The 26927-nt window shown below is 39.7% G+C and overlaps 1 protein-coding gene across 3 annotated transcripts; it reads right to left on the bottom strand.

Annotated features, from left to right (window-relative positions):
- Positions 1 to 14614: 14614 nt before the first annotated feature.
- shox (short stature homeobox) lies at positions 14615 to 26331 on the bottom strand. 3 transcript variants are annotated; one of them, XM_012864478.3, is made up of 6 exons: positions 25781 to 26331; positions 23908 to 24116; positions 20743 to 20800; positions 20458 to 20567; positions 17052 to 17264; positions 14615 to 16655 (listed from the first exon to the last, which is right to left on the bottom strand). In XM_012864478.3, exons 1-6 carry the CDS (start codon positions 26025 to 26027, stop codon positions 16566 to 16568), a joined length of 927 nt encoding a protein of 308 aa, XP_012719932.1. In that variant the 5' UTR covers positions 26028 to 26331; the 3' UTR covers positions 14615 to 16565. The 3 variants fall into 3 exon arrangements, with proteins under 3 accessions (XP_012719932.1, XP_012719933.1, XP_012719934.1); XM_012864479.3 differs by having other exon boundaries at positions 20458 to 20546; XM_012864480.3 differs by lacking the exon at positions 14615 to 16655 and having other exon boundaries at positions 16836 to 17264.
- Positions 26332 to 26927: the final 596 nt, after the last annotated feature.

The following is a 26927-nucleotide window of genomic DNA, read 5'->3' as shown; positions in this document are numbered from 1 at the left end:
ATAGCAAAAAATACTTGCAATAGATGCATTGCAGTGAAAAGGTTCTACTCAGGGCTCAATGGGCTGACTCCAAATACATATCAGGCTTTTCAGACTTTTTCTTGTAAGACGTTTTTGGAAGCATGCATCATTTTCCTTCTGTCTCACCGATGCTACATTGTGTTGGCATATTAAGTAAAATACCAACGAAATAAATTGAATTTTCTGGTTATAATCTGATTAAATGTGAAAAAGTTCAAGGAGTGTGAGCACCTTTGGAGGGCAATGTGCACCTGATACCAGAGACAGATGTTTGGTTTTTCTGTGGAAACGCTGGATATTTTGATAAAGTCACACCATGCTGGTGTTTCTCATTATTCATTAAGCATAATTCATGTTAGTACAAGCCAATTTCCTGCTTCCCTCTTTAAAGCTTTATTATTAAATTTGCAACTGAATTCACACAATCTTTTGTGTGACAGAAGAAATTCAGCTTCATCGCGAGTTAGGCTTTATCTTCCTGGCTTTATTTTCCACTCAGACAAATAGGAAAGCCACAAGAAATCCTGCTTCCTTAGGTTGATTACGCAGTAGATGTATTTTTGTTAGTGTGTCAACGTGCGTGCGACGTCCCTGTGGGTTTACAGCCGTCAATAACACTCTATAAATTCCTCTAACGCAGTTATAATAACTCACGATGGGGTGATCGGCCCCTCACTTCAAACGATGTATTTTTGCATACAGTGTCTGACTGCCAGGAAAGCAGCTGTATTAACAGGCTGTAGCTGGAGAGGTGAGAAATCATAATGATCATGTTTATTTTGTTAACTGGATTTCTCACAGATACACGACAGAAGTGTCCTGCACATGAAGGTAATTAGGGGCTCTGCTGTCTTCATAGCAAACAGCATTTCCCGCTTCATTTACTGATGTCTCTATTACCGGGTGACAATCCTCGCTGGTGTGAGCCATGAGAGTCCAAATGCAAATGTCCATAAACTGCATAACACGATTAGTGTATATAATTGATTCATTTTTAACAGTTTATTACAGACTTATACATCATTTAGGCCTTATAAACTGTTGTACTGGCTTTATGAATACTTAATAAATAAATTAATCAATTATGAATACGATACAAGAACAAAAGTATGCCAGCTATGAAATGATACGTGTGATCATTTCTCAAATTCCCCGTTAGCTAGTCTGAGCAATGCAGCGTAGTTTGCTTGCAACATGCCCTGCTGTTTATTCTGACAGTCAGAAGATTTCATCCACCAAAATGATTGGATTGATTTTAATATTATTTAACATATAAAGTCAGTATTTCAGGCAAGAAAATTTTATTCAATAAAATTACACTTTTTTTTTTCTTTACCTAAGTTTAGGATATATCGAATAGTTTAACAGTGCAAAATATTTATGTAGTTTATTCTCCTCCAGTGTAGAGTCCTGTAAAGGTGTATTTGCCTCCTTACTACATTTACATTTTTTTATCACACTTATTTGTTTTAGATCTTCAAACAAACACGTCTGACAACATGAAGTAGACAAACCAATGTCAAAATCCAATGTGTTCCCCAATCTTAAGAAACTTAAGAACAGATGAAAACCCCTCTATCAGCCTGAAAAGGGATAGGAAGCCAGTTCTAAGGCTTTGGGACTCCGGTGAACCAGTGTGAGAGCCATTATCCACTAATGGAGAAAACGTGGAACAGTGGTGAACGGTCACAGGAGTTGTCGACCTACCAAAACCACTCAAGCAACGTATTAACAACTCATCCAGAACTCAGAACAACATCTAAGGCACCTCAGGCCTCCCTTGTCTTAGTCGAGGTCAGAGTTCATGATTTAGCATTTAGAAAAAGACAGAGCAAAAAATGGCATCCATGTGAGAGTTCCAAGGTCAAAACCATTGCTGAGCTGAAATAACACAAAGGTCCATCTCACAATTACCAAAAAACACCTTGATGATCCCCAAGATATTCTGTGGACTGTCAGGACTTAAGTGCAACCTTTATGTGCGGTGTGTTACAAACCAGCATTTCAGAAAAGCTACATGATTCTGACAGGCAGGGATGGTGGTGGTAGAGGGCAAACTTTGAAAATGACATTCAGTCATATCCTGTCACGGTCCGTTATAAAGCAGCAAGAAGTTGTCAGAAATCAGATCCTTCTCTCAGGAAGTCCCGCCCACCTTCATTAAAACAACGTGACATCAAAGTTCTCAATGCTGCCACGCCCACACCCTCCAGCAAACCAGGTCAACTTGTTCTCTGTCATCAGACACAGTTTTGAAAAAATATTTTAGGTTCTTAAAGTCAAATAAGGAAATCCAGAAGTAAAAGGGTAAGTTGCGCTCCTGCACCAAGCGTACAACAACCCTCTACGTGTAAAAGTAAAAAAAAAAAAAAAAAAAAAAAAAGTTGTTTCCAACATTTAAGCCTTTCGTTTAAGAGTGATTCTGATTTCTGTCTAGGAGTTGTTCGCAATTTGTTGATCATGTTGATCTTTTTGGGTCGAATCACAAGGATGCCTATATTTACAAACCTCCGTCAGAAGGACCGTTTGCTCGTCCACCGTGTTCGTTTCTGCATGGGACTGTCAACGAAGTTAGGAATCTTCCTAGGTATGCGCAGCTGAAACCTTTGGCCATGTGGAGGTGTGCGGTGGCCATAATGACGTAATATACCCAGACTGAAAAGGAGGACAGATCAAACGCGAGGCTCATAGTTGTGGTAACAGTCCAAGTCGTGGCCCAGAAAACAGAATCTGAGGTTTAGTTTTGTAAGGCAGGTAAATCCAACAAAACAGAGTCTTGGTCATAACACTTCTCGATTAAAGTTTTTCAATAATCTGGCACTGTCAGGTTGTGTGCAGCAGGCTTAAGAAGGGCAGAAAACAGATGTGTGTGATGAGCTTGACTGCATTGGCTGAGAGGCAGTCTTTGAGGTATTTGTTTATTTTAGTTTTGCACAATTAAATACAGGAAAGAATCAAAAAGATGTACAAATATATAAAGTGCAGGAACAGGCAAAAGCCAGAGGGCTTAAATAAAGCGGAGCGCTGTACTCTGGCGAGTTGAGTATGAATGGATCTGCAAATTTGGCTTAAAGTAATGAGTGAAATGCAGTTAATAATTCTTAGAGAGGCTGGAGCAGGAGAGGTGGAGATGAATACAGACAGAAGATGGGCCAGAATTACATCGAAGGAGTTTACCAAAATCTTTGATCCAAAATAAATTACTAAGGGTTTTGGGCTCCAACAAACATTTTTGCAACTTTTGAGATGTTATATGCTGAAAGATTTCATAAACCTCCATAACTAGGCATTGGGCCTAACCAAACATGAGGTCAAAACAGCTCATACGGCTATGAAATGTTTCAGCTTGAGTTGTTTTAGACAACTGAAACGCTCTACTGTGAGATCCAGTCTGACTTGTCTTAAATAATTGCACTCTTTTCTTTACAAGTTAAACATTTAAACTGTTGCCGACTCTGAGGAAAGAACATAAAAAGAAACAATAGATATAGACATTTGCAGTAATCAGTCTGTTACTTGACCTGAAAACATGAAGTAATTTTTCCGTGTTGCATTATTACGTGTTAGTTCTTAATTTTGAAACTGTACCAGTGTGAATTGATTTAACTTCTTGTATTCGAATAGAAAAAGTACATATCCTCAGTTATTTGGTAATTTTAGGGTTATAATTTATGAAGATCTGGAGCTTTGCAATCAAAACTTAATAAGGAAACCATTAAGGGGTTTGTACCTTTAATAACAGTGCTATTAGAGAGAAAAATAGAAGTTCTGTTTAGAATAGCATACATTTTCTTTAAACATTTTTCTTTAGAAACTACATTGTGAAATCTATTATTTCCCTGTAGGATTGTTTTTACCACAGGAAAATAAAAAAGAGAAAACAATCTAATTAAAGCCTCATAATTGATCTATAAATCATTAGTAAATACTTTAAAAGGGCACAAATAAAACCATAAGTTTCAACAGGTGGAATCTCACCGCAGCTTATGAGTGTGGTATCAATATTACTGCATTAGCTAAATTACATTACAAACATGATGCATTTTAGAAAAATTATTCTTTAAACTGAATAACTCTTTTTTTTTTTTCGTTTGTACAGTTCTGCAACACTCACACTGCGATAACCTTCAGTGAAAAAAACACATAAACTGACAGCTTGGACTGTTGCACTTCACAACTGACAAGGAAAGTGTCCATGTGCCCATAAGCAGCCCAGTCTATTTATAAGGTTGCCATTGACTGACACCTACTCCTTAGGCATGCCTAGCTGAGAGGATGCATGTGTAGCTATTGATTACCGGTCAGAGGAGTATGAAGAATTGCGGAAAGCATGAGATGACTAGCATTCATGAAAGCTACGTTTCCCTGGGGCAATTTATGGACCCATTTGGCTTTATCTTGTGAAATATTGGACTGTCGTTCACCTTGGGAGAGAGGTATAAGTTCATCTTTGTGCAGAGGTCCAGAGCCTCTCCCAAAGGCACCGCTCTTCATCCATGACTCTGTGCAATGGGAGGTCACTTTCGTGTCTGTATAACATTAGGATGTCTTGATGCGGGCAAACAAACCCGAGGGCTGTCAGGGGAATGCTTCACATTTATTCAATGCATCTTATGTCATTTCTACTTCTGGACGATTTAAGGCACGGATTGATCTGAGACCATGTTACGTAGCTACAGTAGCGTGATGTACAAGTGCTGTGTTCAATAACATGTGGAGAAATAATGAATGTTTCATCGTTCAACTCCACTGCATTAACAGTTCCATTTTTACCTTTAAGGTGTATTTATATTATATGAAAATTGTGCAAAATTATCCGTGGCATAGCAAACAACTTCCCAGAAGGGTTTTGTTGGTTTTCAGTTTAGATGGAAGGGATTTGACTTTTATGATCATTAAATATATGAACTGACTCCTAAAGAAAAACAGAAGTCATTTTTTTGTTTTTATTTATTTGCTATTTCTTAAAGGGATCCGCGATTAGTTGCAACAGTTGACTTAATTTGAGACATATATATTTTAGATGTAAAAACAATACAGTAAGAACACTGTAAGATGATTCGTTTTTCTAACTTTAAATAAAATATTGTCACACGGACCTTTACCATGTTGTTCACGTTGCAATGCATTCTGGGTAAATGACATATACTTGGTCCTTTGGCGCTAGCTCCATCCAGCCAGCAATGAAAACAGCAACGTTAAGCCTTTCGATTTGACCTGGAGCGTTTTAAAAGTTATAACATTGTAGTAGTAGTAGTAGTAGTAGTAGTAGTAGTAGTAATAACAACAACAATAATAACAATAATAATAATAATAATGAAGAATGACATGTACCGCTCGTAGGACTGTGTGATCCAGCTAGATCTCCAGCGACTCAGAGTGGCATTGTTTAATTTTACACCAGTCCTGTAGGACCTAACTGCATCATTAACCCAGCATGCATTGCGAAGGTGAAAAAATGGTGACCTCCATGGCTGAAAAATATAACAAAGGATATACAATTTGTAAATGTGAGTTAGTAGGAAAATGACAACATATTTAGGCCAACATGTTCAACTAATCGTGGATCCCTTTAAAGTGTCACCACGAAAAAAATAAGTTGCAATGATTATACAATTAGAGCGAAGCCCCAACCTGTTAGGTCTAATGAGATCATTTTTTCAGTGTGGGCCCTCGGCCAACCATGATTTATTTGTTACACATTGTGTGTGCTTATTGTGCCGGCTGCCTTGTTCACAGCTATCGTTAAGTTTTGGATTTAATAAAGTCCTACAGAGTGACAAAGTCAAGGGAGGTAATATATATATATATATATATATATATATATATATATATATATATATATATATATATATATATATATATATAATAAAGGTTTTTAATGTTTTTGTTGTTATGTCAAAGGATTAATTGCTGTGGATTTATGTATTTACTTCTTTGTCAATGTATTCAATCAAAAGCTAAGGTTTTGTAGTTTCCTACCAGGTGTAGTATTTTATGTCTATAGCCACATAAATTAAATTTCATCTAACCAAAGCATTCTTTTTACAATTTAACCGAGATCTATTTTGAATTTTTTATTTTTATTTTTACTTTATTACTGACCTGGATTTTATTTAGAGATAACAAGGGTATCAAAGTAAATATGCACACCTCAAATTTCTTATTTCTATACGTAGAAATCTTTGAACACCTAATTCAATTTAACTCAATTTAGTTTATTTATTTTGCTCTAATTCACAACACACGTCGTCTCAAGGCACTTTAGGCAAAAAAGGTCAGTTCTATCCAATCGTACAGACAGATTTCAAGTCAATGGCACACATTCAATAGGTATCAATCATTGCAGTCAAGTTCAGTTTATTACTCAAAATGGTTAAGAGGTTTTCAAAGGAAACCCAGCAGATTGCATCATGTCATTGGCTTTGCAGCAATCTCTCATACTAGGCATGCATGAAGTGAAAGGAAAGGAAAACTCCCTCTTAACAGGAAGAAACCTCCAGCAGAACCAGGCTCAATGTGAACGACTTGAGAAAACAGTTTGATCAGACAGAGCAGACACACAAACAGAGCACAGAAGCAACAATGTGGTACTTTCTGTTAGTCGGTACAATTAAATAAGGCTTGATATAAAGAAAATCCGAAAATGTTAGAAGGGTATAGTTTAATGTCATTTAAATCTTAATATTTTAACTTGCTTTAATTGCCAATCAATGCTTTAAGTTTAGTAAGGCAAACATACAGGTACAGAACATACAACAGTGGATTTTTAGTCATAAACCTACAATTTTAGAGGAAAACAATGATTCATTGCTCCCTTTTTGACTTGAGAACCTTTAATATTTAATAAATTAGGGGTAAATGTTGTGATTTTAGTACAAACCAATATACTGTAGATATCAGGTAAGGATTCTAGTCTGATGCTAAACGAAAGGCACTTACCATTGACCGTTTATGAGATGAAATTTTACATTTAAATATTTAGATTTAAATCAGCTAAATCAAACATAGTAAATCATAAAACAGTTCTATGTTTTTCTGACTTTTTTCAGCAAGACAAACATTACATATATCACAGAGATTCGTTACACAAAGTAAAATATTACATGCCTGTATTTTTTGTAATTTTGGTGATTGTTGCCTTCAGATGATGAAAACTCCAAATTCAGTGTCTCAGAAAGTTAGAATATTACAAAAGATCAATAAGAAACGGTCAGGAGAGTTTGCTAGCCCATCAAAGACATGAACACCGTGGTCATTGACGCAGCTTTTGGTACCTTTGACAGTGCAGGCAGGTGGCAAGTCCTGCTGGGAAATGGTATTTATCTGTAAGCAATAATCATCAAAATAACAAGAAATACAGGCTTGAAATATATACCTCTGTGCATTATAAATCTACACAATATGAGTTGTTTAAAGTGAGTGACAAAGAATATTGAACTTTTCCATTTTCTGAGTCAGGTTCTCATAAAATTGTGTCCGCACACAATAACACAGATAACAAACATGATTACAGCGTGCGCCAACACAGCCGAGACTGTTCAAGCAATCGCCTTTTCCGCTGATCGTTAGCCTGGTGGCCTTTCTGTCAGGGTCCTCCAACAAGTTACAAACAATATGCTTATGTGTCTATGAATGGAGTGATTATTCAGTTTACTTTTGCTGCTATTTTGTTCAGACTGACTGAAATCACTTTGGTTAAGTGTTTGTGAGCCAGATTTACCAAAAACGGGTCTGAGAGAGAATACTCTAAATTGAATGTATGTTCTGGTGTTAATCCAATCTTCATAATGTCTCACAAGAAAACCCTATGTGACATATCTGCTTGTTGAAATGTGGTCATGATTTATTCATGGTCACTAATAGCAGCAGAACATGCACGTTGGACCCCTGCATGTTGAATGTGCAACATGAACAAGCACGGAGAAGAAGAATGTGGATTTATCTTAGCCGAAGCTAATCGTCCTCCTGGAATTCACTCTGACAGACCACTGGGGTGTTTCACAGTCTTTTTTGTTCACATAAATTGAAATTTCTCATCTTAATCAGATTTGCTTTCCTCTTTTAAGATTAGGTTTTGCCAATATGAACATGACCTGAACTGTTTGCGCCCACAAGCTTAACAGTATTGACTAAACTCTCTCTGTTGGCAGGACAGAATGGGTTTCCTTCAGGAAAATGGAGCTCAGATGCAGGCAGCCTCCCTGGAAATCAAACTCCTGTTCGGATGGGATTATTGATCACATTAATATGCAATGATGATCTTCTCAGGGTAAACGCCTTGTCTAAGTATCAGTTTGAGGCTCTGCAATTACAAACAGCTTTGAAGACGACTCCCTCAAAGAGATTTGACATTTTAAAGAAACATATTTTTGAAAATATCTCTACTGAAGTGTTAGTCAACACATCAATAAAGGAAGTTTCAAATGGAATTATAATTTACACCCGCTGCTCAATGTTTATTTATACCATAGGCACACTGTTTCGAAAAAAATAAAACTGTGGTTGTTTTCTCTTAGGCAGGAGAATTTATTTCAAGGGTGAGGTCACTGACAGGTTTGAGATGTTCTCAGCTCAAATATTGTTTTAGCTTTTTTTTTTTGTTGCTTTTTTAAATCATGTAAATCTAAAATTACTTTGGTTTGATGTTCATCACTAAAATGTTCAATTTCGTTTCCCGTGCATGCAAATATCTTTGAACTTGTGAACACATCCTGTTTCTAATAGGTTCACTTCTGCAATCTGAAGTGTTGTACACTATATGTGAAAAGTTATACAATAATTAAAGAGCAGTTTGCGTCCCGCTAGTTGAAATTACATTTAGATCAGCATAAAACCTGCCTCAGTGAGTGTCTGAACACAAATGGTGTTGATGATCAATGTAGCATCATTTGGCTTTTTGTACCTCTTAAGCTTTTGTCACTTTACAGACAATAACTAATTTGTGTTTTACCGGTGAATTTAGAAAAACAGAATATTGCGTAAAAGCTCAATATTTCTTGCCAGTCATCTCAGAAAGTGAAACTCATATAAATATATTGTATCATTAAATATAGAGTGATATATTTTAAACCTTTGTTTCATGCAATTTTGATGATTATGGCTTACATAGTAATTAAAACCCAAAAGTCAGTGTCTCAGAAAATTAGAATACTGTGAAAAAGGTCATTATTGGAAACATTTAAAAGTCTCTCAGTTTGGGGCAGCAGGCCACAATCATGATAACAGAGGCTACAAATGTCGTATTCCTCGTGTCGAACCACTCCTGAACCAGAGACAACATCAGAAGTGTCTTATCTGGGCTAAGGAGAAAGGGAACTGGACTGTCGCTCTATGGTACAAAGTCCTGTTTTCAGATGAAAGTAAATTAATCTGAAACTTCCAGAGTCTGGATTAAGAGAGAAAATGCACATAATCCATTTTGCTTGAAGTCCAGAGTGAAGTTTCTACAGTCAGTGATGGTTTGGGGTACTGTGTCATCTGCTGGTGTTGGTCTACTTTGATTTCTAAGGGCCACAGTCTAGCCGTCTACCAGTTTTAGAGCACTTCATGCTTCCCTCTGCAGACAAGCTGCATGGAGATGCTGATTTTATTTTCCAGCAGGACTTGGGACTGGCCCACACTGCTAAAGATACCAAAATCTGGTTCACTGGTGTTCCTGTTCTTGATTGGCCAGCAAACTCCCCTGACCAGAACCCCATGGAAAATCTCTGGAATGTTGTTCAGAGGAAGATGACAGACACCAGATCCAACAAGGCAGAAGACCTGAAGGCAGCTATCAAAGCAATCTGGGCTTCCAGCTACACAGAACCACAGGCCGATGGCCTCGATGCCACGGCGCATTGATGCAGTAATTCATGCAAGAAGACGCCCAACCAGGTATTGAGTGCATAGAAATGGACATACTTTTCAGAACCCTGACGTTTTGTCTTTTGTTCTCTGGAGAAGATCTCTGCAACTACTTCAGAGTTACCATTGGCCTCTTGGCTGCTTCTCTGATTAACGCTCTGTAAGACATATAGAACTTGGTATGTTGATTTATAACCTAACCTTGCTATAAAAATCCAACTCCACGCCTCAACCCCTGACCTGACTGGTGTGATGCCTGGTCGTCATGATGCTGTTTGTTCGCCAATGCTCGCAACCAAAAACCATACCTTTCATATTTTAATTTATAAAAGATAAATAAGTAAAAACGTGTATAATTTCCTACACTTTACAATAATGTGCCACCACGTGTGAGACTGTCACTTTCTAACAAAATTAATTGGAGATGCGACTGTAACACAATAAAATGGGGGGAAAGGGTATGCATACTTTTGCAAGAGACTGCACTTCAGTAAAGTAGGTATTCGCTCTCTTTTTCCGCTAAATAAATGAAATCATCATTTAAAAGCTACATTTTCTATTTACTCAGGTTAACATGTTCTGATATTAAAATGTGTTTGACAATCTGAAACATTTCAGTGTGAAAATGGAAGAAATGTGGGAGGGGGCGATTACTTTTTCACAGCAAAGCAGCCATAAACACTCAGGAAATAAACTATTTTTACATGGTTAAGTATATGAGGACAAAATAGTGTCTTTACATGTATGAAATCGAAGAAGTTTGGGACTAAATGTCAATGGCTGAGTGCAAAATTGGAGCAAATCTGCTTGATTTTAATGACTGAAAGGCTAAAAAACTCAAAAAGACATCCTCTAAAAATACTCAGGTGTAAAGACTGAAATTGGCAAAAAAAAAAGACATTCAGCATCTGAAGAAAAACTTTCCTTAGATAGCCAACAGCATTCTTGAACAATATTATGATAAAAGAAGTTTTCACTCTTTGAAAACAACGTTTAACGAAATTGGGGATGATTTCAAACTTTTTCAGATTATATTGCATGATTCTAAAGGTAAATTTGAGGCCAGCTGCTGTTTAGCTTGGTTGGCTTTTATCCAGTCAAGGAATCCGTTTACATGGAAGATCATCATATTAATCACCGTATCATCTCTTATCTTTTAGCATAACACAAACAAATTGAATGAATAGACCATGATGCATGTATGGCACTATAAGTGAAAGTAATGAAACATTTCAAATATCCCATAGTTTAAACTTCAACAAAAAGACAGACACGTTAAATTGGGGTCGAACAACTTCAGATTTTATATAAAATCTGACTTTTTTACTATATAACCTACCTGGGTTAGAGCAAGAAAAGGGCCAAAGTTTGAACTGAAATGAAATGGCTAATGAGTGTAACATAAACAGCTGAACGGTATGTGAACTAATGTCCCAGTGTTTGGGCTTTTTTTTTCTTCCTTGTATTTTCAAACTCTGAGTTCTCCGTGCCTTCCACTTTCATAGCAGAAAGACAGTGTTGACTCAGACTTAAACTGTTAGTTTTAATATAGCTTTGCACTGTTGATGACTCCAGATACATTTATGAGCATTAGCCAACAAAGCAAACTAGAGTCTAGCCCAAACAAACCGGGATGAAAAGAGGCCTTTGATCCGTGGCCGACCGGAGTGACTTCAGCACTTCAGCTCGATTGTTTTCAGCTGAGGTTGCTCTGGGTGGCTTCACTTCAAGCTACGAGCGAAACTGCCAGAGCGGGCTTTACCCGGGGATTTAGGAACCGCAAAGTTGTTTCACGGAGAACTCTCGGGGCTCTTAGTTTCAGAGATGCTGCCTCTAGCAATCCGGGTTAACGATTATGTAGCGTGACAAAAGGCACCGACTTTGTGTCTTTGAGCTAAATACGCGCCGTCGTTACCGGCCTGTGAGCCCTGTCATTTCACACAATTACCAGTGCCTCCCAGAGGTTTACGCCGAGGCTACGGCACGCCACATTCCATCTGATCATGCTTGTGTCCGACGTCTCAAAGAGGATTATGAGAATGAAATGTGATAAAAACTATTTTCACGGGACCTCTGAGCACTTGACCCCTGATAGGCTAGACTTAGCGTAGCCTGGCTCAGACGGCTTCTTTCCCAAAGCAAGCAGGCCGGCAAGGAAAGGAAAATCAGATCAGCGGCATGATTCGGAGATCAAAACAGGGCCTGGAAATGAATGTGTTCTTTTATGCCAAAACATGAAATCATCAGTTGTTCTCTAACTTTGCAGCGGCGGCCGGAGGCATTCGTGCTTTCCTCCACATTGCTACACGGGGCAACCGCAAACTGCAACGCGTTTAATTGCCATTTTAGGTGACAGACCAACAAATTGCACTGCAGAAGGCAACTTATGTATGTTTTTCAACATTTTTAAGAACATGAATCTGAAAGGTGTGGCGTGTGCAGTATTTGTACCCCCCATCTCCACATCAACTCTACACAGCTTTTGTTAGCAAAGGAAAGCATCCCCACAGCATGATGCTGCCACCACCAGGTCTCACATAGGGGGGTGGTGTGTTCAGGCTGATTTACCACAAAACTATGTAGGGAAGAGAGCAAAGTTTAAGTGGGACTTGTTATGGATTTCTTTCAACCTATTGACTTTTTCTTTGATTCATCCTGTCTTTGCCCAGCCTGTCAGTTCAGATGGGTGCTGTGCCATACGCTTTCCCTTTTTCCTTAGTGAAAGGCACGGTGCTCAGCGAGATGTCAAAAGACTGAGACGCTGTTTTAAAACCTAACACTGCCATTAAAGTATCCGCGTCATCATGATGACGTTTGTGCCCTACTGCAAACATCTGACGTCTTTACAGACCAGCCGGATTTATACTGTGCTTATTAGATACTCTCTAAGGCAGTTGGTTGCACTTGATATTATTTAGGGGTTTCAGGTTAAAAACGGTTGGACCCTTCAAAAGACAGTCATTCTTAAACGCTGCCGAAAACCATTTATCATTTTCCTTCTAATTCACAATTATGCACCACCTTGTGTTGGTCTAATTCATAAAATCCTAGCAAAACGTACAGAGGTTGGCTGCAACGTGACGAGAGGAGAAAAGGTTTGAAAAGTACGAATAGTTTACCGAAGCGTTGTAATGCAGGAAACACATTTGGGGACATAAAAAAGAAGCTCATTGGCAAAGCAGATTTAAAAATACTATTAAGCTCACGGACCCACAAAGTGCCGCCTTGCTCGCTCTCTCTGCCTCACACACCTCACTATTAATACATTGTTGTGTGTATTATTTTTTTTTTTTACATGTGGCCAACATAAATAGCTTTATGTGCTTGAGCATGTTGACAAAGCAGCCACATGGCTCATTGGTGGCTGATGGATGGCCGAGTGTGCCTTGCTAATTATTAGTACACATAAAAGGATGCTGTTATTTCCAGACCAGGCCCCGACCAGAGGGGTCAGCGGCTAAATACAGAGCCATCAGTCTGCGACTATATCACTCAATCTTGATGTATGAGCACAGAGGTACAAATTAAAGGCACAGCGACCTTGTTGGGGGTACCGCACTCAACAGGACGCCATTTGGGCTAATTCTGTGTACAAGCTTCAAACAATAAGCCACTATAGCACGGGGAGTAATTACTTTCTACACACACACACACACACACACACACACACACACACATCTGGAATTAGTCTTCCAGAGGAAGTTAATACACTCAAAAACAGAGGCCAACTATAATAGATGGGCAGAACTTAGTATGTGAAGGTAGAACAAGTGGATGGGGAGTGCACGCTTCAACCTACTGCAGTTCATGAACTTCTCAAACAAAGCCTCGCCATCGAATCAAAAGGGAAACATGTACTCTGAGCATATATGCGAGATACGGCCTGTTTAATATCCGCATGCACAGACTTCCATCTCCAACTACAGAGTTCTCATCTTTTACTGGTGATATTAAGGCCACGCTTTTTACACCACGTCTTTCCGCGTCCGCTCGACAAACAGTGGGAATCAGGTTGCATCTGGACTTTGCAGCAGCTCGATTTGCTCTGCCAACATGTGTTGTTGGAGTGCCTGCAATGAGCCTGGTCTGCTAAAACAGATCCTACATGAAAGTCAGCTCTGGGCTGACATTGATTTCGATCCTCAGGTTTCAACAGTTGCTGAGATTTCCCTACTGGTTGGCACACAGACTCGGAGAAAGGATTTGCAGAACACAAAAAAAAAAAAAGAACAGGGGAAAAAAAGAAGAAAATCCCAGAATAATGTAGTAAGTGGTCTTTCCAATGGAAATGCAGGGCTTACTATGATGATCACAACATCTGACAATCTGACAAATTTCCCTTGATTTGTTTCTAACTGAAAAATCTGAATTCACCTTCCCTAATTCAATACACAATTCAAATCAAAAGCTGAATAAATCCAACCCTTTTCGGGCCAATAAATGCACCAACAGCATCTGCTGTGAGTTTCATTTAATTAAATAACAAGGGGGCATTTGCTTTGATGCATTAATGAGAACACGCTTATAATTCCTTTATGTTATGTTGGATTTAAAACTACTACATCTATCGAAAGACAGAAAAAAAGAAATTGTGAAAATGTCAGAATTGGATTCAGCAACTAGGCTGGAAATCGGTATCAGGCAGGCAAAGTCTGATCAACCTCTAGTCACAAATCACTTTTACCCACAGAAACAGATATTTCTCAGTAATAAAAAAATATATATTTATATATCAAAACTCAAGTACAAATATTTATAGCTTTATTGATATTTTACTCGTACAAGATGTACATTCATATTTTTGAGAATCAAAAAGGGGTGGAAACAAAAACAGCTGTACGATGATTCATGTATAGGCATGCTTGCATATGAAATGAAAATCATTTGAATGGGTACAACGAATTCCATGGAGAATTGTTTAGTTCAACCATCCCTGAAATCTTTGTAAACTCAGACACGCTACATTACCTTTTTTATTTAATTTTTTTTTACACTTTTTTCTTCTTTTTTTTTTTTTTTTAGGCAAACGATGCACTACAGCCACACCTCCTATTTCAACACTTAAAAAAACATACAAAAATAAATGCAAAGCCATGTTAAAATGTACATTTGTAGTTCAGCTATTTCATCTTTCCATAAAACTTTCAGACAAAAATAATAAATAAAGTAAAACACCCATAGGTTTAATTTAAAATGGAGACATAGATAAACATTTCTAAATGGAGGTCTGGCAACATAGAAAATGTTTTGGAGGTATATATAGACCTGAAAGTGATCTACATATTTAGTGCTGCAGTGTTTGAAAATGTCTAAAAAATAATCTTTCAGTGTTTAATTTAAAGGTTTTGTTTAAAACAATTAAATGCAGTCTGAATTATCTGGTTAGGCGTGGGAGGGGAAAAAACATAGCTTATTACATGCAAAATTAAGCTAATTGTTCTGAATACAACTGCCTGCTTTGAGATGCAGGCCCGATTTGTTCTTTTGTCCAAAACCTTACGTTAGATTTTGTTTCTAGATTCTGCAAAATCCAAAAACTGTGCTCATGTCTTCCCAGACAGATGTCCCCGTCGAAACAAATGTCTGAATGTGTGTGGGTTATTTGGGATATGGCACCTGATTGATTTTTTTTTTTTTTTTGATTGGAATAAAACGTGCACTGCCATATAAAGAAAAAAAAATCAACTTTCTAACAGTGCATGGAAAACAACCAAAACAAAAACAAAAAAAAAAGTTTCTTTATCATCAAGGATTAACTGCTAGCTGTTTTAACTTTTTTTTGTTGCTATATACAGTATTGCACTTAAACTGCACACAATTGCATTTCAGTTTGACTGATGCGTTCTTCATATTTTCAGAATTACAAAAGCAAAAAAAAAACAAAAACAAAAATAAAAACAGGAAATCCCCGTCACACCCTTTGCTTATCATGATGATATCAAAAAAAACCTCCCTCCCTTCCCTCTTTAATTAGTAAAGTAGTATCTGCTTGTAGTGCCATTTGTAAACACCCTCTTACAAGACCTGAAGTGCAAAGGCTATCTTCACTTCTTTTACCCAAGATACAACACAAACAAGGAGGAAATAAAGACAGAGAGAGCGCGCCGTGAGGAGGAATTCAACCCGAGTCTGGCCGTCGCAAGTCCGGCATCGCCCCAAAAATTGTCTCTTCCCGTCCCGAAGCAAAGCAAACAAAATATAGAAAACTGTTTCTTCTGTACAGCACAAGTCCACAAGAAGAGCAATGTTGGACTGGGATGGAGACCTTTGACTTTGACAGGGTTGCTGAGTGGCAGTGTTAAAAACAGCTGTGGAGAAGTTGCGTCAGGTGGGAGGTGGGGGCGTTTGGGTGGGGGGGGGACCGGGCTCGGAGTGGTCCTCCGTTTAGAGCTCATGCACTCTGCAGCAGCAGCGAACACAGTGGTTGGAGACAAATATGGCCTTTTTTTTTTTCTTCTTTAAACTACTGAGCAGGGTGGAAAGGTGAAAGCCATTCCAAAGCTTTGGTGAGGTGATATGTGCCCCCCCCCCCCCCTCCAACCCCTCCCGCCCCTCCCAAATAAAAATAAAAAAAACCCAACCCCTCGGCATGTCAAAGTGACGGCAGTCAGCGGCACTGAGTCTCTGCTCTCGACCCTGCCAGTTTGCTTTGTTCTAACGTCCTCTGGTCTGACGGGGGGCCCCTGGCCTGGCCCTCAGACAGACATCCACATGTGTTTGTACGGTCCTTGGGATGTGATCTGTGCCTGGAGTGGACTGAGCCACTGGCCCCGCAGAAGTCCTGCCTGTTGGGCGAAAAGTAAAAGGTGATTTCACTGGTATTTAATTACCGTTCTCTACAAGTGGTTTGTTTTGGCAGCTGGTTTTGTGACAATTTTCCCTCCTCCTCCTCCTCCTCCTTTATTTTCTTCCTCCACTGTTCTCTCCCCTCCCACCTTCCTCCTTCTCCTCCTCCTCCTCCTCCTCTCCCACACACACTCCCTCTGCCTCCCTTCTCTCTGTATGTGTTCCTCTCTTTCATTCTCACTCAGTGTTTTTTTTGTTTAGTTAAGTTTTAGCTGTGAGTGTCACGGCCCGGTTTCACAGGCCCAGTCTTGTGTGAGAGGCGATTATGGGCATCAGGCGAGCGGAGGGGCAGCCCGGTGGGGTCAGAGTCCCAGAGCCTCGGTGTGTTTTCTTGCCTTGAGTCGCAGGTCGGCGATGCTGGAGTTCTTGCTGTTGCTCTTGGCGGCCGCCGCCACCGCCGCCGCCGCCGAGGCCGAGTCGGCAAGGGACGCAATTGGTAGTCCGAAGGGAGGGGGCGGGAACATCAGGTAGGGGGCGTGGGCGGCCAGGTGAGGGTGCAGGTGAGGGTGGGAGTGGGTGACTCCATCCAGCTGTAGCTGTGCTTGAACCTGCAGAGGAGGGAAATACAGAGTTGGTCAGCACGTGTGGAAACGGAGCGGAGGATTTAAGTTTCGCAGTCTGACACTATTAAGCTCCCCCTCAAAGCCGTTGCTTACGGCGTGTTTTCTAAGAAAATAGCTGAGGGCCACGGTCGACACTTTAGCCCTTTCTTCATGTCAGCTATTCTAAAAGTTAATGAATCATACATCGCCCTCAGACACCACATCCAATTTGATCGCCAGATATCAAAGTGTTTCCACAACCCAGAACAGATTCCTTTAGCTCTGAAATATACTGGCTTGTTATCCCGATTCTGTATTCGATTGCATAAATAAACAACTTTTGCACTAAAAAGACATTTGCACATTTGGAGCTATAAATATTTATTCAGACATTTCCCTGAGTCAAGCAGAAAGAAAAAAAAAAAAGAACCAGATACCATAAGGAGCATAGGATATCAGTTTTAACATTCTTGGCAATTATTTTATAAGAAGTAGGTGAAAATTAAGCATCAGGGTACTTCAGAGGGAGAGATCTGAGCCCTGTTGCCATTTCTCATGCGTTTCAAACACCACAGGGGGGAAAAAAAAGACAGAAAAGGAGGGGTAACTGAAGCACTTCACACTTGATTCTACAGCCAGAAAATAAAAAAATAACTAACGCAAAGGCAAAGGTTTTTTTTTTTTTACCTGAACAAAATATTTATTTTTCGCGTCTTTTCAACTTGGCACGCCAAAAACCAAAAAATGACTCCAGCTAAAGGCAAATGAAAGGGAAAATGAGTCTGAACCGCATACGCGCTCTGCAAAGGCATCCCAAACGACAGCAGCTGCAGACAACAAACTCGCACCGATACATATACATGTTGGGGGACCGGGCACCCGGGATGGGTCATTTCAATCAGCGATCATGATGAAAGCGTGACTCACTGGGCTTACAATGAACTCTGATGGTGTTTGAAAAACTTCATAAACTGAGATCATGGTGAAGATTGTTACTAGCTGTTATTTCCATGACTGTACCACTAAATAATGTTACATTTGAAAATCTGACTGAATGTGCTTTTTAGTGGCGGAATTGCATGAATTTACTAATTGCTACAAAATTTCCATGATCCATGGAAACAATAGATTTTAAATTATCTTTTAATTTGATTAGCATGTTTCTTTTAACTAGAATTAACAGTGACATTGTGGAGTGTCCCAGATAGAGTCTTAGATTAGGGTGATGGTAAGGAGGCCTTCCAACTAAGACTCGGAGCTCAGGACTAAAGCGGAATCATCAAAACACCAGAGGACAAAAAAAGAGCAGATCAGAAATTATCAAATGGTTTTGATCGCTGCTATCGCCATTAAGATATAACATTATTTTGAATGTAATCTTTAAAAAAAGAAACAAATAAATAGTTGTTTTTCAAAGTGATACTCCTTTTACATTGTTTTGCTATGATATATATATATATATATATATATATATATATATATATATATATATATATATATATATATATATATATATATATATCAAATCAGACAGAGGTGTTTTGGTCTTAAATATATTTGATAATAATTCAGCTTTATTTTTGGAGCAGGGTTTGTATTTGTTAGGCTCTGACTATGCAGGGACAAATGTATTGCCTAAAATGTTTAAATACATTTTATCATCGCTATTTTATTCCTATAAATGCAACAACATATCCTGCTGATATTTTACGCCCATGACACCAATTCCCTCCGTGCACTGATTTCCAATTAAAATGCTGCAACGCTTATTGAAACCTATTTCATTCCGTGTGTATGCTTTTATGAAACACATTATTGCACTTTTTTTTTTAAGTTGGACACATATAGCACACAACCAGATGAGTAGCTTTAGAGAGCAAGGACATGGGGGACTTTCTGAATCCTCCCTATACCTTTACGTTTGCAAAACCTCCAGCCGTCCACTGCATCTGTGCATGCCCACAGCCCGTTTCAGCCACATGCAGCGTGCCTCTCTCAGTATGCAGGCCTCCGAGCCTCCGCCCCTGCCAGCGCAGCTCAACGCCAATATCCATCAGAGCCCACTCCATTCCCCCCGCTTTCATCATCCCCTTTTATGTGCTCACGCCTGCCGCACTGTTGGCTTAATTAGGCACCTGCTTTTCATGAGGGGTCAAGCAGACAACACAGCGGTCCGGATGCAAAACCAAGGCAGTGCCGGAGCAGATGAGTGGCCGCTACCTCTCTTCTATCATTCTTCCTCTCTGCGAGGAGAAGGAAGGAGGTGAAAGGTGCACCGAGGTCTGATGGGCTCCTTCTCTATTGAACATGAAGCAACTGCATATAGATGCATATAAGTGCTTTGTCTCCAAAATCCTTTTAGCCATGGGCTGGTACGAGATTCTCGCAATATGATCAATATGGTATGGTGAAAATACCACAGTTTTCACAGCATCAAAACAAAAGTTCAAAAGAGGAACATATAACTTCATATGGTCATTTTAATTTAAAACAGGAAACCGTAAATTTTTTAACCCTGTGGCAAAAATGGCATTGATTTTTAAAAAGTATGATTTATGCATTTTGCGTTATTTTTCTACACTGAGTTAAGCAAATGTAAGATAAATTCTCTAAATTTAGCAATAGTATTAAAAAAAATCATGCTTATTGGACAAAGCATTACATCTTTCGCTGTGTCGTTCTGTACAGGTAACAAGCTGATATTAGCTTAGAGACTGACCACGTTTTTTTCACAACTGTAAATATTTCCAACAAAACTTGTCTTCCTGGTATCACTGGCATTTCAGCCATCTGACCAGCAGTCTGCAGCCACCAGTGTGGTTGGGAGAATACTGTGTTATTCCATACCCCGTAGAGTTAGAGAAGGCCCAGGTCCCTCCAGCATTTTCTAACTAAACGAACTTTGAACAACAGCATGCTGGATAATTTTCCTGGTTTTTAAATCTGTAACATTGTAAAAACCTCTGAACCAGTAACCAGCCCATGCCTAATTCCTTATAAATATCATCACGCATAAACACCGCACAAACTATAACTCCTACCTTAATGCCTTTTGAAAAATAAAAATACCTCCGCATTCAGACAAGTTTGCAAGTTGCTAAGTAATCAGAAGTGTTTCTCATCTTTATTTAATTCACTCTAAGCTTGCGGTTACTGAGTGATTCATGATTCAGATTTGAGTCTTGCAAACATGGCCTACCTGTTGAAAGGGCATTCGCAGGGCGCCCATATTGACATAGGGAGCCACTCTGCAGGCGTCCAGGTGACTGCCGCTGCCCAGAATCACACCTGGGGAGAAGGGAAAGATGTCTGTCAGGCAGCCAGACAGTTGTTGTTATGTGAGATGAGGAGGTCACAAATTTTTGCACATGAATATAAAAAAAACTTAAGTCATAAGCTATTTAAAAAAATATTCCTAATATCAGAATAATACTTGGAGAATATAGTGGAGAAATAGCTGGTAGGGGTTGGAGGTGATATTTACCTTTGTGCATTTGGTTTTCTTGTTTTCGACATTTTGCTCTTCTGTTCTGGAACCAGACCTGCGTTTAAAAAGGGACAAATAATGCATTAAAACTGCGAAGAGACCGGGTAAATGCGTAAAAAACAACAACACGCATTCTTAGGATGTCATATGCAGATTACTAGAATCAAAATAAAAGGCAGGATATATCAGTAAATAAAAAGGTGGCTTACAGCACACCTTAACAAAATGTAGCAAATGATTGATATAAACATGAAAATAAAACAAAATACAAAAGAATGACCAAACATAACCCTTTTTTTATATAATAGCCAATTAAATGAAGGGATGATGGGAAGATTATAGGGTCAAGGTCTAAGATGCCACAACCACACATCTGAGTAACAATGCAGAAAGTAAACACTGTGATGACGTGTCGCTCAAGTCATTAACCATCTCCCCAATCTGCAGCCGGCCTTTAAAAGCTGTGGGCTATATGCGCGCGCCTGTATTGTTAATCGCCATCAACTTAATTTGCCTCGTTGAATAACATTAACCCCCCCCCCCCCCCCCCCAACAATGATTATCATTTACAGATGCGAAATTAGCGGCTCTGTCGCGGACCTAACAGGGTGAGGGTGGGGGGGGCGCATGATGAGGCAGACTGGCGATGACTCAGTCAGGGCGCCACCAGCCCGATTCCAGCTGCGCAACGTAGCCGCGTCCATGGTTGCAAGGGTGTGTGTGTGTGTGGGGGGGGGGGGGGGTCGATAAACGGTGTCATTAGTGTCGAAGAGGAGGAAAAAATAGCTTGAACATCAAACTCTGTCGCACTAAGACACTAGTTGAATAATTACCTGGCTCATACATAAATAAATATTTAGTAGTAGTAATAATAATACTGTTATTATTATTATTATTATTATTATTATTATTATTATTATTATTATTATTATTATTATTATTATTATTATTATTATTATTATTATTTTAACTATGTGGGTGTGTGAGAGTGTGCGCGCGCGCGTGCGTGATCGGCTCATCAGTGGTACCGACGTGTTTATCAGCATCCCAGGTGATTTTTGCATCCACGCAACAGCCATCCCTCAGATAAATCAAGGCTAATATTAAGACGGGCCCCGGATCAATTCCAATTACGCGCCAGTATGTTAAGCAAAGTGAACTACACTGGTTCAGACAGTTATTTCTTCATTAAGGGCCACTCAATGATGCGCTTCACAAATACCCTAATCTCATTTCCTTTTTGATTTTTTATTAGAGACAGTGAATAATGACATTTAATTTAGCGGCGCGCCAGAAAACCCAGAGATATTAGTCCTAACCGAATTACTGCCTGCTCCTCACCAAGCTCTCATAACTTTCAATTAGATTCATTGACAGCTGCTCGGAGCGCAGGTTCGCAGCCCATACAAGGACCCCGCTGCACAGAGCTGCAGCAAAACATGTCAGGGGTCCACTAAAAACAAGGAGGGGGGAAAAAAAGGAGCAAGAAACTGAGCTTTCTGCGACTGTTCCTGGGCGGATTCCGGTGCTCAGAATCCATCCGATCTATGAAAGGAAAGTGACTTTGCGAACCGCATGCAGGCCGTAAATTATTGTAATGAACACACTTTATTAGCCGGCATGGCGCGCAGCTTCACCCCCGCATCGCGCTGTCAACCGCAGTCCGACGGTGTTCGGCTCCAAACCGGTGCAGTCGCCGCGCTCACAAAAGCTCTATGATGGGGCTTATTCATCCGATTAGATAGATCTGAACAGCAGCAGAGTTGCTTCCACAATCGAGTTATTTCTAATGTGTTTTTATGGGGACACTACATCAAAGCCCGTGGCAGATATTGCAAAGAAAATGAGGAGGGATACCAGTTGACATAAGAGCGCGTCCCTTGAAGCGGCCATTCAGGCTCTTCATTCATTTTAATCATTGTTGGGGAGTTTTTTTTTTTCTTCCTTCTTCTTCTTCTTCTTCTCCCCTTTTTTCCTCTCTGTTTCTTCCCACACTCTGCAGGCCTACCGCTGTGAGTTCAGTACAGCTTCTTACATCCTGGATGATTTATAGCAAATCGCGCTGCTTTGACCATAATGACTGCGAGCAACGCACCACCTATTAAGCTATATTAATAATTCTAATTATCGCAGCCCCAACGCAGAGGATGCACGCTAAAACTGCACGTCTGGATATTTCCAAACCGTTTCGTTTTCTGCCTGAATTTGGAATTGATCTGAAGGTGTGCAGAAAATCCGATTACTGGCATAAACCGAGCAGATTGTTTCCCCTGTATTTACAGGTGATTTCTGTAACATTAGGTTACAACAATAAATGGAAGCACGGAGGTTATAAACAGCTCTTTTTTAATTGGCATAGGAGTGATTTTTTTTAAACACACGCCTTTTGCTTTTGTTTCTGTTTTACACCACAAGGATCGCATCTTTTTAAGACAACATGCACATTTTCCTGGTATAGACGTCGACTTTGCCTGCCTTCTCAATGGAGTTTGAAAAATTAACGGTGTAAAAAAACAAAACACAAAAACGTCGATATAAAAATGTCAGCTGATGTCTACATTTTGTTGAACTGAGCCTAGTTTAAACCCTTTCTTATGCAGGTTAAATCTGAACCGAATGGGCTAAAACATTCAAATAAATAGAACGTGTCAACCTTAAACAGCAATAATTTAAAATAATAAAAATAATAATACAAATTAATAGACCATAGACACCGAGGGCTCGATTTGTTTTTGATTATTATAATTTTTGTACGTTTGTGGTTGTTTTATTTCGGTGGACATTTTAAAGTTTAAAGAACACGATTAGACAAAGCAGAAAATTTTTTTTTTAAAAAATGGGTTTTTACTAAATGATTACGGGGGAAAGAATTTGCTCCGTTCATTTGAAATATATGGCTACACTTTTCCTACGTTTTATTGGCAAATCAATTCAAAACTATACCTCAGGTTTGGCTTTTATCATGCCTTTGTGCGTATTTATATTGCATGATGTTAATGTTAACGCACGGAGCTCTCCTGTGCAATTTAATAGCAGCCTAGAGTCACACTGGCTGCCTGATGGGGAGTTCTACTACAGTCTGCAGACATCTTTCCCGTTAAAGTGTCACATGCAGGAGGATTAAAAAGAAAGAAAGAAAGAAAGGAACTGGTTATTCCTCACCTGCACTCTGGCCTCAGACAGTCCCAGTCTCTGGCTCAGCTCCTCTCTCATGAACGCGTCTGGGTAGTGCGTCTCGTCGAAGAGCCGCTCCAGTTCGTTGAGCTGCTCCAGGGTAAAGTTGGTGCGACTCCGCCGCTGCTTCAGCTTGCCCTGCGCGTCCTCGTCCTCGGACTTCACGTCCTCCTTTTTCTCTTTGCACTCGTAGATCCCTGTGGGGAAGGGTTTGGTGGTTGGCGAGAGGAGGAAAAACGGAGCGGGGTTTTAGCGCAAAAACACACGTTCTCGTTTGCATTCATGCCCACGCAGCCTTTCACGTATAGGCTCCCATATCCCAGCCAAGTCAATCGGGCCAGAGTTGGGGCCTCGTGGCCCTGGAAGTTTGACACAAATGCGGCACAGAAGAAAAAAAAAAAAACATGAACCAGCCTGATTTTTAAGGGATGGGGCATGCGGCTGCATTTTCAGCCTCTATAATTAACTTTCTACATGGAAGTCAGTCACATAGGCTAGAGAGGCAGCGATTTAGAGTCGCTTTAAGACAATAGAGATCAGACTTAATACTCACCTCTGTAAGAATCGTGTTATTTCATATTATAAACATACCAAACAGACCGTAAATCTGACATTCTCACCACTACCCAGAAAAGCTGCCTCGGTTCGGGCTTTCTTCTTTTACAGTGAAGTCACTGCTGCTGCTATTATTAGTAACACAGATGTCAGCTGTTTGAATAACTGATCCGCTCTCACTCGCAGGTTTTCTTTGCAGGTTGGACCTACTTTTCTGACATGGATCCGTTTGGTCCTCATACTGAACGCTGATTGATTTATATAAATGTTCATTAAGCCAATCTCCCTCCGTTGATCCCTGATGGCACAGAGGTGCAGAGTAACTTAGGAGAAAGCTCACCCCTGAAATAAGTCGAAACTGTCATTAATGTTTGGAGCCAGTGTACGGTGTCTGGATGCTGGGTCAAAGAAGGCCCCGAATGCTTATATTTTATATATATATATGATATATTTACATATATTTTTTTCTTCTTCTTTACATACTAAAGAACATGTTTTGCTTGACGCATAAAGAACTATAAGCGGCAACTGTTTAGCTGGGAATTTCGGGAGGCGCAGACAAATGAATACAAATTATAGAAGAGCAAAGCTGGATTGCATTTACAGGCAGTAAAATGAGAAAGGTAGCTTAACACAGTAACAAAACTGATTTAGTGTTAGATGGAGGTCTAAAAGGTTGGATTAAATCAGGTAGAATTTAACCGAGAATATTACATGCATGCAAATACATTTTCAGTTGAAATATATATATATATATATATATATATATATATATATATATATATATATATATAATTGCATAGTATTGCACAGCAATCCAGTTTCGTTATTATGTTGTTGTTTTTTAAATAGACCATTTTTAATAGCAGTTTGTACGGTGAACTAGTTTATAAGCATTATTGAATGGTTTATATATAGCCTATTTGAGAAATACATACAGCCAATTTGAGAAATAAATTATTTATTCTTTTCTTATATATATAATAGATGTCTGAAAGCATGAAATAGTTAAAGCTCTGCTCAAACCAAGGGCCCGCCTCCTGCTATGTGCAATAATTCCCCGAATAAGGTGTTAACTTTCCTCCAGCTAAACGCGTTCACGTCCTACACTCAGTTTATTTTTCTTTCTTTTTTTACGCGTTGATCCTGGATGTTATTCCTCCAGATACGCAAACAATTGACCTTGACATATAGTCGCCGAAATAGCACGGGCTTTTCTTCTTTTCTTCTTCCTCTTCTTCTTCTTCGTTTTAAAGGGAATGAAAAAAAATCAAACCAGAATTAAAAAAAAAAAAAAAAGGCTCACCCTCTGTCGCCCTGGAAACATTAAAGTCCTTCAGTTTCTCCTTCTCCAGCTCCACGTGGTCCTTATAGAGGTGCACGGGGCAGTGGTTGGTGTCCGTAATGTCCTGCAGGTTGCTCTCCGGGCTGCCCAGCTCCCGCGCCCGCGCCAAGCCGCTCTCCAAAACTTCCCTGTACGTGATGCTCTCCTTGCTGCTCTCCTTGCTCTTCTGATCGAAAGACTTCGACACGAATGCCGTAAGTTCTTCCATGGTCGCTCGCCTCTGTCGCTCAGTAGAGGTCCTGTTTTTTTGTTTCGTTTTTTTTTTTTTTTTTTTTTAATCTTCTTCTCTTTTTCTGTTTGGTTTGTTTGCTTCAGGAGGGTTGGGGGATGAAAAATCCACCGTGGAAACGCTCAGCGCTGTTCTTTACGCACAGCCGCCGCCGCTGCTGCTGCTGCTGCCGCTGCTGCTGCTGCTGACGGCTCTGCGCTCTTTTTCTGCGGAGGCTGACAGCGGCGACAGGATGGAAGGGGTGGAGAGGAGGTGAGATCACTCCTGCTGTTGTGGCTGTGTATTTGAGAGCTACACTATTTATACACGGCCACCTCAGCCCAGCCCCCCCGTCTCCCCCCCTCCCCACCCACTCTTCCCTCCGATCCTTGTGTCTTGGGCAATTACAGGCCGCCTCTACTTTGCAGAATTCAACTTTCAGCAGCTTTTTTTTTTTTTTTTTTTTTTTTTTTACCCCCTTCCTCCTTTTTCTTCTTCTTCTTCTTCTTCTTCTCTCGCAAATCAATGATGGGACTGATGGAGGCGGTTAATTGAATTATGGGGTCATTAAAATGCTCACGGTGCCTCACTCCTGCAGGAGGCTTGTGTTATGGCTGTTACGTCAAATTAATTCAGAGAAAACCTAATCAACGTGATTGTGTGAAACAGTCGCAGCGAAATTGTGGGGTTTCCGCTGGCTTTTCCTGAGGTGAGCCATTGTTTTCTATAAAGCCAACCAATATTTTTTTTTTTACCCCCATTTGGCTGACGGGACACAAAAGAAAAAAAAAACATGCACGAATAGAAAACGAAATGTCTCAATTTTTATGAAAATGTAAAGACTTTTCAACATTTAAAAAAAAAAAGATGACAACAGATTACAGAACATTTTTCTTTAGG

Source organism: Fundulus heteroclitus, chromosome 7, assembly GCF_011125445.2.
Source record: "Fundulus heteroclitus isolate FHET01 chromosome 7, MU-UCD_Fhet_4.1, whole genome shotgun sequence".
Classification (NCBI taxonomy): Eukaryota; Metazoa; Chordata; class Actinopteri; order Cyprinodontiformes; family Fundulidae; genus Fundulus; species Fundulus heteroclitus.
The sequence above is the reverse complement of the archived record's forward strand: the minus strand, read 5'-3'. Positions and strand labels throughout refer to the sequence as shown.

Excerpts from the sequence above, each read along its gene's own strand:
- shox (XM_012864478.3), bottom strand. The coding sequence starts at position 26,027 with ATGGAAGAACTTACGGCATTCGTGTCGAAGTCTTTCGATCAGAAGAGC. Across the intron at positions 24,117-25,780 it reads TGTTTCCAGGGCGACAGAGG|GGATCTACGAGTGCAAAGAG; the intron begins GTGAGCCTTTTT and ends CCTTCCCCACAG. Across the intron at positions 17,265-20,457 it reads TGCGAATGCCCTTTCAACAG|GTTCAAGCACAGCTACAGCT; the intron begins GTAGGCCATGTT and ends CCTCCTCTGCAG.